The sequence below is a fragment of the Triticum aestivum genome, chromosome 4A, assembly GCF_018294505.1.
Source record: "Triticum aestivum cultivar Chinese Spring chromosome 4A, IWGSC CS RefSeq v2.1, whole genome shotgun sequence".
In the NCBI taxonomy this organism is placed as follows: Eukaryota; Viridiplantae; Streptophyta; class Magnoliopsida; order Poales; family Poaceae; genus Triticum; species Triticum aestivum.
This window is the reverse complement of record NC_057803.1, coordinates 5,695,912-5,706,963: the sequence shown is the minus strand read 5'-3', so window position 1 is coordinate 5,706,963 and position 11,052 is coordinate 5,695,912. Positions and strand designations below refer to the sequence as shown.

At 44.8% G+C, this 11,052-nt stretch overlaps 1 protein-coding gene across 1 annotated transcript; it reads left to right on the top strand.

Moving 5' to 3' along the window:
* Positions 1–4,529: 4,529 nt before the first annotated feature.
* LOC123084718 (uncharacterized) lies at positions 4,530–6,128 on the top strand. The gene has a single exon (XM_044506211.1). It carries the CDS (start codon positions 4,555–4,557, stop codon positions 5,908–5,910), a length of 1,356 nt encoding a protein of 451 aa, XP_044362146.1. The 5' UTR covers positions 4,530–4,554; the 3' UTR covers positions 5,911–6,128.
* Positions 6,129–11,052: the final 4,924 nt, after the last annotated feature.

Sequence of the window (11,052 nt, the reverse complement as noted above, 5' to 3'; positions counted from 1 at the left end):
GTACTAGAGGAGACATGTTAAATAGCCAATTTACTTTCTTGTGTTCAAGAAAGGGATCGTAGGTCAGGTGGTAGGCTAGTTGAGTTGGCTCACTAGTGGTGCAAGGACCGAATCCTCTCTTGTTCACACCAATTTTTGCGTGAAAAAATCTCAAACGAAAAAAGATCTGAAGAGGGAAAAATGGATCGGGAGGAGAGCAAGAAAATCGGATCTGGAGCGGATCGTGCGTGCATGCAACAGAGAAAAGAAAAGGAAACGGTGGCACTAAAAATGCACAGAGAAAAAAGTACTAACATTGGCACTTGATGAGTGAATCAAAAGATGATGTTGAAAAAAATTGTTGGCATTAAAAGGGATGGCTGCACGGACAATCAAATGGAAGAAGCGAATGGCTTGAAATTAATTTCATGAATCAACGCATAGGAACGAGCAAAATAATAGTGTCTTAATTATGCTGACGTGGCTCTGTACGGTCAAGTATGACGACTATCGTTCGCCTAACAAAATTATGCGTACTGGTGTGGTGGTAGGCTGCTCTAGGTCTTCTCTTGGAGACCTCAGTTTGATTCCAAAACGCAGCAATTTTTTTCTCGCCCACGATGGCAGTTTTGTGAAAGAAAAAAGAAGAATCGGTAGCGATCCAGTCGTTCGTGCCTGTTGCAAACGACCAGTCGACTGGTCGTTAGATTTCTCGTTCACTTTTTTTCTCTCTGTTTGCTCTCTACGCTCGTAGCCTGTGGGTGACGTCGGCAAGCAGCTGGTGCAGCCCGCGCTTTTGGGAATGTTTTTTTTTTCAATTGATTTTCCTGTCGGGTTTTTTTGTTTTTGTTTTCTGTTTTCCGTTTTCCATTTTTAGTTTTTCTTTCTCTTTTTTCTTTTTGTTTTTTGTGAACATTTCAAAACACGTGACTTGTTGTTTTCAAATGTGTTAACTTGTTTCTATTCCATGATTCATTTTTCAAATTTATGAACTTTCCAAATACTTTTGAATATATTTTCATTTTTATGAACTTTTTTCCAAACCCGTGAACTATTTCAAATTCTTGAATTGTTTTGAATACATCCACATTTTTGAATTGGTAGTTTCATTCAAATTCATGATTTTTTTTCCAAAACTCGTGAACATTTTTGAATTCTTGAAAATTTTCAAACTCACAAACATTTTCTCAAATCTATGAACTTTTTTCAAATTGATAAAAAAAATCTAAATTCCTGATTTTTTTTGTACTTTTAGAGATTTGCATTTTTTCCAAAAAAGCCAACACTTGTTGGTCAACCGGGAAAAGGTTAATGGTTGATCGGTCAAGTGTCAATAGGTGACCAGCCCCTGAAAAAAAATAGTTGACCAGTCAACCATCAACCGATCGATCAAAGAAAGGACCAAAGATGACCGACCGAAGTGATCTATCAGATCGTACTTGTTGGGCCGGCCCAAGAGCGCGGCTTGTGAGCGCCAGGTACTACAACTGGCAATGAAGGCGTTAAATGGGAATGCTCTATATTGAGATAGATAGAGTGGTTTTTTAGGCCACTACTAGGCGCCAGCGTGCCGACCCAAAATTTGAGCCAGTCAATCCCGAGTCGTTTGATCTGTCCCGTATAGAGCCTGCAGAAACCGTTCGATGGCGCTTATATCAGACGAGTCATGTGGACTCGGTCATCCTCTTCCTTGTGCCTGCGAATCCCTCGCACCTCCTCCCTCGCCCGACCCACTCCCCGCCTCCTGCACGCCCCTCTCCCTCCCGCACCTCTTCCCCTATCGCCGGTTCGTCTGTCGCCGTCAATTGGAGGTCAAAAGAACCATCACTCGCATCTCGTCGTCGCCGCACCGGAAGTCGCTGTCTCATCGCTGACAACGATTGTAGCACCGACGACAATGGTTTCGGCAAAAAAGCGCTAAGGTCCTAGCAAAGCTCACTGCCGGTTGCAGCCTTTGTGGGTCGCATGGTGGCCTCCCACATAGCACCGGCGACCATGGTTCCAGCAAAGCACACCGTTGGTTGCAACATTTTTGTGGAGAGCGACCACCACGACCTATGGTTCCAGCAAAAAATGGTACTGTTCTAAAATACCTCACCGCCGGTTGCAACTTTGCCAGGGCACGGTTGTAGCACGAGTCACCGCCAGTTGCGCTGTCGAAGCACGGGTCACCATGACCGATTGCAGCTTTCTACTCGATCGATTCCCCCATCCTGCCGGTTCCAGCACCACCGGGAGGGGTCGCCGCGGTCGCCGCCCATAGTAGCAGAAAATTATGCCGGTACCAGCATCTGCGAGAGCAGTTGTAGCATCTAACGGGTGTGGTCACCGCGGTCAGCGTCTGTAGTAGCAAAACATGATGCCGGTTGTAGCACTTTGGATCACCGGTCGTAGCATATTTGGACGTCGGTTGTAGCACCGCCAGTCGCTGGGTAACCAGCACCTCCCCTCGCCGTTGCAGCACCTCGCCAGCCCGAGCTTTGGTAGGGAGAGAGAAGAGAGAAGGTGCACGCTTGTTGGGGGAGACCAGTAGCGAGGCGGCCACCAACGATGTGGGATGAGGACGGCTGGTGGGGGAGGGGGAGGAGAAAGTGAGGAAGAAGGGATAAGGACGTGCACGGGGGAAGGAGGCCGACGTGAACCGCCCGGCAATGCTACATCTACAAACAGTTTACAGGCTTTTACAAGGTGGTTAGAGCATCTCCAACAGGCGCGCCAAACTAGCGCCGCGCCGCAAAATCCCCCCTTTTAGCGCTGCTCAGTGGGCGCGCGAAAATCGCGCGCGCGGCATACGTAGTCCAGCGCGCGGGCCAAAACGCAATCGCGCGCCGCTTATTTGCTGCGCCCGCTCCCGCGCGCTGGACTCTCGCGCGCGCTCGTACCTCCCACCCCCCCTCCAGCCGCGCCGCCGCCGCCGACAGCGCCACCCGGCGACCGTTCCGGCGCTTCCCCGGCCTATCCGCGTGCTGGTCCGCCGACGAACAGCGCCCGCGCGCTCGTTGCCGCTCGGCGCCCGCTAGGTGTTCGACAAAACGCCTAGAAGGTATGTATTGCTCAAAAGCCATGAATTTCGTGCATGTTGATTGTTTTGTATTTATAGCATATTATTCAACAGTGTAGATGAATTCGTCGTATGATTCTTCCGAAGAAGAATTTGATATGGAAGAGGAGGAGGATCTTGCAATGATCCTAGTTATGCATATTAATAAAAAACCGAAACACGGTGGTTCGGTTATGGGTCGGCAAAAAATTTGGAGGGATAGGATCGATGCCCACAACAGATTGATCAGGCATTATTTTGCGGAGAATCCCACATACCCCGAGTCGTATTTTCGTCGCCGGTTTAGGTTGAGCACCGAGTTGTTCAGGCGCATTGCATAGAAACTAGCGAGCCATGACCGCTTTTTTCAGCAAAGGAGGAATGCCGCCGGAGAGCACGGGCATAGCACCTTTCAGAAGGTGACAGCCGATTTGCGTATGTTGGCATACGGTATACCGGCTGATTTGTGCGTTCGTTATTGTATTGTTGAACTATTTGTTTTGTTTAATTGCACTATTTGTTGTATTGAACGATAAACTGTTTGTTTGAGTTGTAATAAACGAAATTGAACTATTTATTTTTGTTTGTTTTTGATTTTTTTGCTTTTGTTTTTGAATGCATATGTTGTTTGTGCGAGTCGCGCGCGCTGCATTTTTGCGCGTTGCTGGAGCGGCGCGCGCGCGCGCTGCATTTTAGCGCGGCTGCTGGAGCCAGCGCTGCGCGCCGCGCCAAACCAGTCGATGCGCGCGCGGCATACGTGTTTTTTGCGCGCGACGCGACCGGCGCCTCTTGGAGATGCTCTTAGTCTTCATTGGTCAACAGATGAGCAGGACGGTCTACCCCCCTGAAAATCGGGGGGAGAGGTTTGTGATTGGTTGTTAGATAAAAAAAATCTGTAAATCTTTGTATGTTTATTAGCACTTTTGTGGACCGCCATATCAATTGGGATCGAGCGAGGCTCGCGAGACTGGCGGAAAGCTTCTGCCGGACCGTCGTACCCAAACGTTTTCTTTTCTTTTTAACCCTGCCTTTTATATTGAAAGTTTTATAGAGATTGGGTAGAAATAGGGAAAATAATAGCGTTGCTCTGAGTGAGTGTGATTATTTTTCATCTTGCGTATGTAATGCACACATGGCATGAGGGTAAATACTGCTCCCAATGCTGAGAAAGCAACAAAAATCGATGTCACCTGAAACGGACGCATCGTATACCGTCTGCTTCTGCGTGTACGTAGTCGGTTCATCGGTGCACGTCAGACATAGCTCGTGAACGACACGTACACACGTAGTACGTGCTAGGCTCCAGACACGGCACCGGAGAGCTAACTTGGACACGTTCCATCAACGTTCACAGGACGACAACAGCAGGGCATCACAGCCTGACCATCCTAGCGGTACCGTGCATGAGTCACGCGCACGTCCTTTACAACTGCATTACAACCAACATTTCACTCACGGTAATACTCAAATCAAATACAGTAAAGAAAATTGGCTTATAAATAGACACGTACTCCAGACGCACGCAAACACACCACATGAGCAGGAGTGAGAGTGAGCCACACATCACACACGCTACACCGGCCGGGATCATCGAAATGGCGACCGGCGTCGGCAACGGCAGTGGCCCATCGACGAACGACGCGCTCCAGTCGATCCTCGCCGCCGCGCGCCCGTTCCTCCGGGGCGACCTCGCGGCCGTCGACCCCGAGCTCCCCTCGCTCGTCTCCGTCCTCGTGTCCGCCGGCGCCGGCGAGTGCTACCACAAGCACGGCACCTTCCTCGCGCACCTGCTCGACGTCTACCGCATCCTCCGCCTCTGGGGCGCGCCCGACGCCGTCGCCCGTTGCGGCCTCTTCCACTCCTCCTACTCCAACTCCTACGTCAACCTCGCCATCTTCGAGCCCGACGTCAGCCGCGCCCGCGTCCGCGCCATCGTCGGCGCCGCCGCCGAGCGGCTCGTGCACATCTTCTGCATCGTCCCGCGCCACGCGCTCATGCACGACGACCTCCACCTCCGCTACACCGACGCCGAGCTCCACGACCACCTCGCCGCCGCCGAGGCGTCCCTCCAGGCCGCGCGCTCCGGCGGGGCCAGGCCGGAGGACAAGGCGGAGCCGTGGCGCGCGAAGCTGCGGTCCGTGGTGCCGGAGGAGGGCGTGGTGGTGCCGCACATCCGGACGGGGGAGCCGGTGGCGCTGTCGCGGCGCGTGCTGGCGGTGTTCGTGCTGATGACCGTCGCCGACTTCAGCGACCAGTACACGGACTACCAGGACAAGCTGTTCCACAACGACGACGGCCGCCTCGAGTTCGCGGGCGACAACTGGGCCGCGCTCTGGCCGGGCACCGGCAAGCCGGGGCTGTGGGTGAGCGCCATGTCCAGGCTCGCCGCGCTGTACCGCCTCATCGCCACCGACGAGCAGCTCCGCCACATGGAAGAAGGGTCGACGAAGACGACGGCGGACGAGCAGGACGCGGGCCTGGAGCTTCGCATCCCGCCCGTGTTCGACCGGTGCAGCAAGGTGCTGGACCCCGGCGAGCAGATCGCGGCGAGGGACCTGTACTGGGAGGCGATCTGCAGCGACGGCAAGGAGGGCGCGGAGTCGCTGCTGCGGCGGTGCATCGCGAAGAACCCGTACGTGGGGGAGCCGTGGCTGGTGCTGGCTCAGGTGCTGCTCAACGGCGGAGGGAGGTGGGAGGAGGCGGAGGCGGCGGCGGCGGAGGGGCTGAGGCTGGTGCTGGAGTGGGGCAGCAGCTGGGACAAGAGGATGTCGTGGGAGGGGTGGGTGTCGTGGGGGAGGGTGATGAGGGACAAGGCCAAGGAGAAACAATGGCCGCGCTCTGCCTGGGGCATCATCAACCTCGGACTCGTCAAGCACATCCACGACGACTAGCTGCCGTCATTTATAACTCGCTCAGCTGTGGTGCTTACTTAGCGCGAGTCTGTCTTCATTGGCTGTGTGATGGTGTGGTATTTGAGTATGTGGCCTATGTTTGTGTCATTGTGTGTTCATTAGCGTGATGGTGTGGTATCTGTGTATGTGACCTATGTTTGCTGGTATGGTTGGTTAATGAATAAATCTTTACCTATTAATAAAGTGGCTATCGCTTCTGGTCGTCTGTCATTAAAATTACCCTTTAAGTTGGTAAAAATTACCCACCAATGCCACCGGTAAATGGAAAAATGATTCAACTTTTCGAACAAAATCACCGCCTCCTTCGTTGCTTTATAGGGACGCGACGTGCAATAGTCACTGAATGAAGAGCAGCGGAGCGGTCGGCCAATCCCTCATGTAGCGATGAGACCTAGGTTCGTTCCTTTTTAGCTTTCTTTTCTCACGCACGTCGTACCCATGTATGTGTTCATCGACCGGCCCATGTGCGGGGCTTCACTCCTTTTTTTTCATTTTACTTTTTTGTCTTTTTTTTTCTCTTTCTTTTTTCTTTCTTCTTTCTTCTTTATTCTTCAAATTACTTGGGGATTTTAATATTCAAAAAGTTGCGAGTTTAAAAAAAATATTTGAGAAATCTAAAAAATACGTGAATACAAAATTGTTTATAAAATCATAAAAAAATTGCAGATTCAAAAATGTTGGTGGTTTTGTAAAACTGTTCGCAAAATTATAAAAAAAATCACAATGTGAAAAAAATGGTCGGGAAATAAAATCATGTTCATGATTTTGAAAAAATGATCGTGTATTCAAAACATATTCGGGAATCTGAAAAAAATGTCCATGACATTTTAGAATATGTTCACAAAAATAAAAATAAATATTTTTTTTCTAAATTTGTTCCCCAATTTTTTTAAAACGTCCATCGATTCAAAAAATGTTTGCTGAGACAAAAAATTAATGAATTCGAAACTGGTTCATACATTTAAAAAGATTGTAAATAAAACTAATGTTCATGATTTTTTTTGAGAAAATCAATTTTTTAAAAAAAAATTGTTTGTCGATTTGAAAAACTGTTCACTTGTTTATGTCTAGGATTTGATTAGTTTTTTGAAAGTCTTTATATGTCTTGACATTGGGAGTAGTTCGTGCTCAATGAGATTTGCTTTTAAAGTTTTAAACGTTTCCTTGTGCAACATAATTAAAAGTGTGACATGCACAGGTAAACTCATAGTCTTGGGATTTACCGCGTCGAATGCGTTGTGATCGCATAGACATCACGACCATCATCGGCTAGGGTGAGAAAGAATAAATGACAACATGGTGAGTCACTGTGTTAAAAATAGAGTACGCTCATATATCAGGATATTTAGTCATACTTATTTGATTAGCTATAATTTTTTGTCTCCCGTTGCAACGCACGCGCATATTTGCTAGTACTCCCTCTGTTTTTATTTAGTTTGCGTATTAGCTTTAGTCAAAATCAAGCTTTGTAAACTTTGACCAAATTTATAAACAAAAATATTAACATATACAATAACAAATCAACATCATTAGATTTACTATTAAATATACTTTCACATCATATAAATTTGTTATGATAAATGATTATACTTTTTTCTATAAATTTGATCAAACTTTATAAAGTTTGACTTTAGTTAACTCTAATATGCAGAGTAAATAAAAACGAAGGGAGTAATAGTACAAAGATGTTGGAAGCGGATTAGGAGTGACACACTCGAAAATCACTGCCGGTCGTCTGCCGGCTCGGGATGTGCGCCACTTTTGCAGAAATGAATTTTTACGTGTGAATACAGGACCAACTAGAATAGTTTAGCAGTGCGTACATGTCCTACTTCATTTAATTTGGTTAGGTCGGGTAAATTCGCCAGCTAAAGTCAACATTCATTGATCTACATTGACTGGGTCAGAGACTTTAGCACGTCGCCTTCATGGTCAATTTTGAAAATAGTGTATGTACGTACAAGTGGTACCTTGGAGATTGTTTGTTATCGTGGTAGAAATTGCGTTTATGGATCTCTGCCAATGAATTCAGAAAATATTTTGCCATACATGATGGCAAGTAAAGAAAACATGGATGTACGGCATTGAATGGCGCGTGTACATTCGGAGATAAAAAATTGTTCTACATAGTGAAGAATCGAGACGACAAGAATTTCATAGAGGTAATATCATTGGAAATCATAGAACTTGTGTTCGATGTTTAGTTTGATGCTAAAACTTTAAAAATACGGATTTGTGGTTATCCAACTTGCGTTTTTATACAAATACGGTCACTTTGGTCACATTCAGATGTATCCCGCACTTACGTGGCACCCCAGCGTGGATACGACCCATTGTTAATGGCCGAAACAGCTCGCCGCATTTTTTCTTTGCAGAAGCACCCTTGCTCTGTATTTAATTAATTTAATTGAGCATAATCCCCTCTGTGTGTCCCACTTGTCAGCATGAGGTGGTGTGAAAAATGAAAATAAAAAGTACACGCACAGGGATTTTAACTCCATACACCTCAGGGACATCCATGCACAAACAAACCACTACACCAACTACATATTCCTTAATGTAAAGAGGCAAACCTGATTTTATATTAGACGCAGTTCTTCCTAGATTCCGTTTTTCCCAGGTTCGGCTAGTAAAGACTGGATACCGGAAAATCTCACCTTTTTTCACCAAAAAGCAATTAAGAAAACTGTTTCAAAATGTATAATGTTTAATCCATACCGTACAAAACTTTGTCATGAGCGAGAATTTTTTATTCCATTTTTTCAAGAGGGTTGGAAAAAATCCGGGTTTCAAAATATCTTGGCAATTCCAGTTTTTATCTACCAAAATTTTGAAATGAATTTTGAAGTCAAATCTTGTTATCGTCTAAATATATTTAATTTAGCAAGAAAAAGTGACGCCTGTTAGAGTGGTCAGCTCAACTCCTCTTTTATATAGAAGTTTGTATGTTCAATTCATTGTTACAGTTCGAGACCATTTTTATAAATGAGCATGAATAAAGAAAAATATATTTCACAATACAAGGAATAGAATCGTGGCCCCTGCCACTAAGCTAACTATGTCATTATGATATTGTATGCACACAAAAGTTATTATATTTGACATTGTTTTTGTTGTTTAAATTCAAAATTTCGGGCGACAACATTTTTTCCGGGGACCGCCAAATTTTCTGGGGACTGATCGGTTGTCAAAAATTCGGTCTAAGAGAAAAAGAACCTGAATACGAGTAGTGGTCGTGGACAATATCTAAAATTGGGCTTCTCTCTTTGCAGGCATTGTTTGGTACTTAGTGTAGCGTTTAGCTGCAGTGTGTCCACGCTTGAGGTTGAGAGATCGAATGTGTTGGGCCACCCTTTTTTGTCACTCAATTTGCGTTGGGGCTTCTGTTTGTGATTAAACGAATTTTAATTGATCATGTTGAGCATCAATCGGCACTGATGGAATGATGTATGGCGGACTATTTTATTGACAGGTCCCATGTTTGAACCCCATGTGTGTCATCTTTTTTCATTATATTTGAGGGCTTTGTGCGCATTGAATAAATTGTGAGGGAGTTCTCTGTAAAAAAATCCAGCGTGCTATGGTCACCTAGTGCCTTGTGCATTCCCAACCACTGACAAGTGGGCCTCCACCGGGCTGGCACGCCATGTTGACAGGCCATGTGGCTGGATACGAGAGGAAGCACCGTATATGCATGCGGGGACAAGTTATGTGACCATAAATCCGTATTTTTAAAGTTTTAGCACCAAACTGAACATTGAGTGCAAGTTTTATGACTCCCGGTAATATTACCTCAATTTCATAAGACAAAAGTTATGTCCGGCGGAATGGCACGTGTACAGTCAGAGATAAGAATTTGTTATACATAGTGAAGAATCGAAGCGACAAGAATTTCATATGACAACGATTAGGATTAAAACCGAAGGTAGGCGTTACAAGTTGAGGTAAATACATCAGGAGTCATAGAACTTGCACGCGACGGTCAGTTTGGTGCATAAACTTGTAAAATACGTGTTTCTGATCATCAAACTTACACAAACGTTCATATACTGTCACATTCTATGTACGCAGACGTATTCGTGGCCTATGTGGCATGCCAGCATGGCCAGGGCCCATCGTAAGCCCGCGACGCATGGTAGATTTGCAGGCTTTTTCTTTATTTACGTATTATGCACCTATTTTTTAACTTCTTAAGCCCCTAAAATAAAATGGAAAAACAAGGGATGGTTCGGTTACGAACTAGGGACGTGCCCCTACTAGGCTCGGGTTAACAACCACCAAGCCGATGATCATTCATGTCTAGATAGCACAAATAATTTTTATATCATATAAACACGGCCGAAAAATCAATTTTACAAGAAATGTAACCCCAAAAAAGGGAGCACCGTGGCTCGACTATGTGACCTCTTGATCAATGTTAACTAAGATTACCATTGGGTTTCGAAAACACAACATATCCAAATGGGATAAATATTTTTCATGTTGTTATTCCTTCTTGTTCTATGTAAGAAAAAAAAATATATTCTTGTGTTTGTGATATTTAATAAATGTTTATGTGTTACAAAAAAGGTGTGTGACATTTAAAAAAATGTTTAAACATTGTAAACCACATTTGTGTAAATTAAAATGATACGTTGCATTTAAAAAATGTCTGTGCATTCCAAAAAAACTGGTCATGACATTTTGTAAATGCCTATACAATGTATAAAACTGTTTGTGTAGCTTGAAAATGTTTCGTACCATCCAAAAATGTTAAAAACATAGTTGATTTTTTTCAGAACTTGTATTTGAAAAAAATGTTAATCATATGTTTAAAAAGTATTAAGCATATATTTTTTAAATACTCGAAACATAGATGTATACTGGAGTATTTAATATATATATATATATATATATATATATATATATATATATATATATGTATGTATGTATGTATGTATGTGTGTGTGTGTGTGTGTGTGTGTATCATAACATAGATGTATACTGGAGTATTTAAAACATCAAAACATATGTGTATCATATGGAGTATATGTTTCAATACACATAAGTTTCAAAACTTGTATTTGAAAAAATGTTAATCTGGACGTGTTGTGTTGATTAACATTTTTTCAAATACAAGTT

Coding starts and splice junctions, on each gene's coding strand:
- LOC123084718 (XM_044506211.1), top strand. CDS start 4,555: ATGAGCAGGAGTGAGAGTGAGCCACACATCACACACGCTACACCGGCC.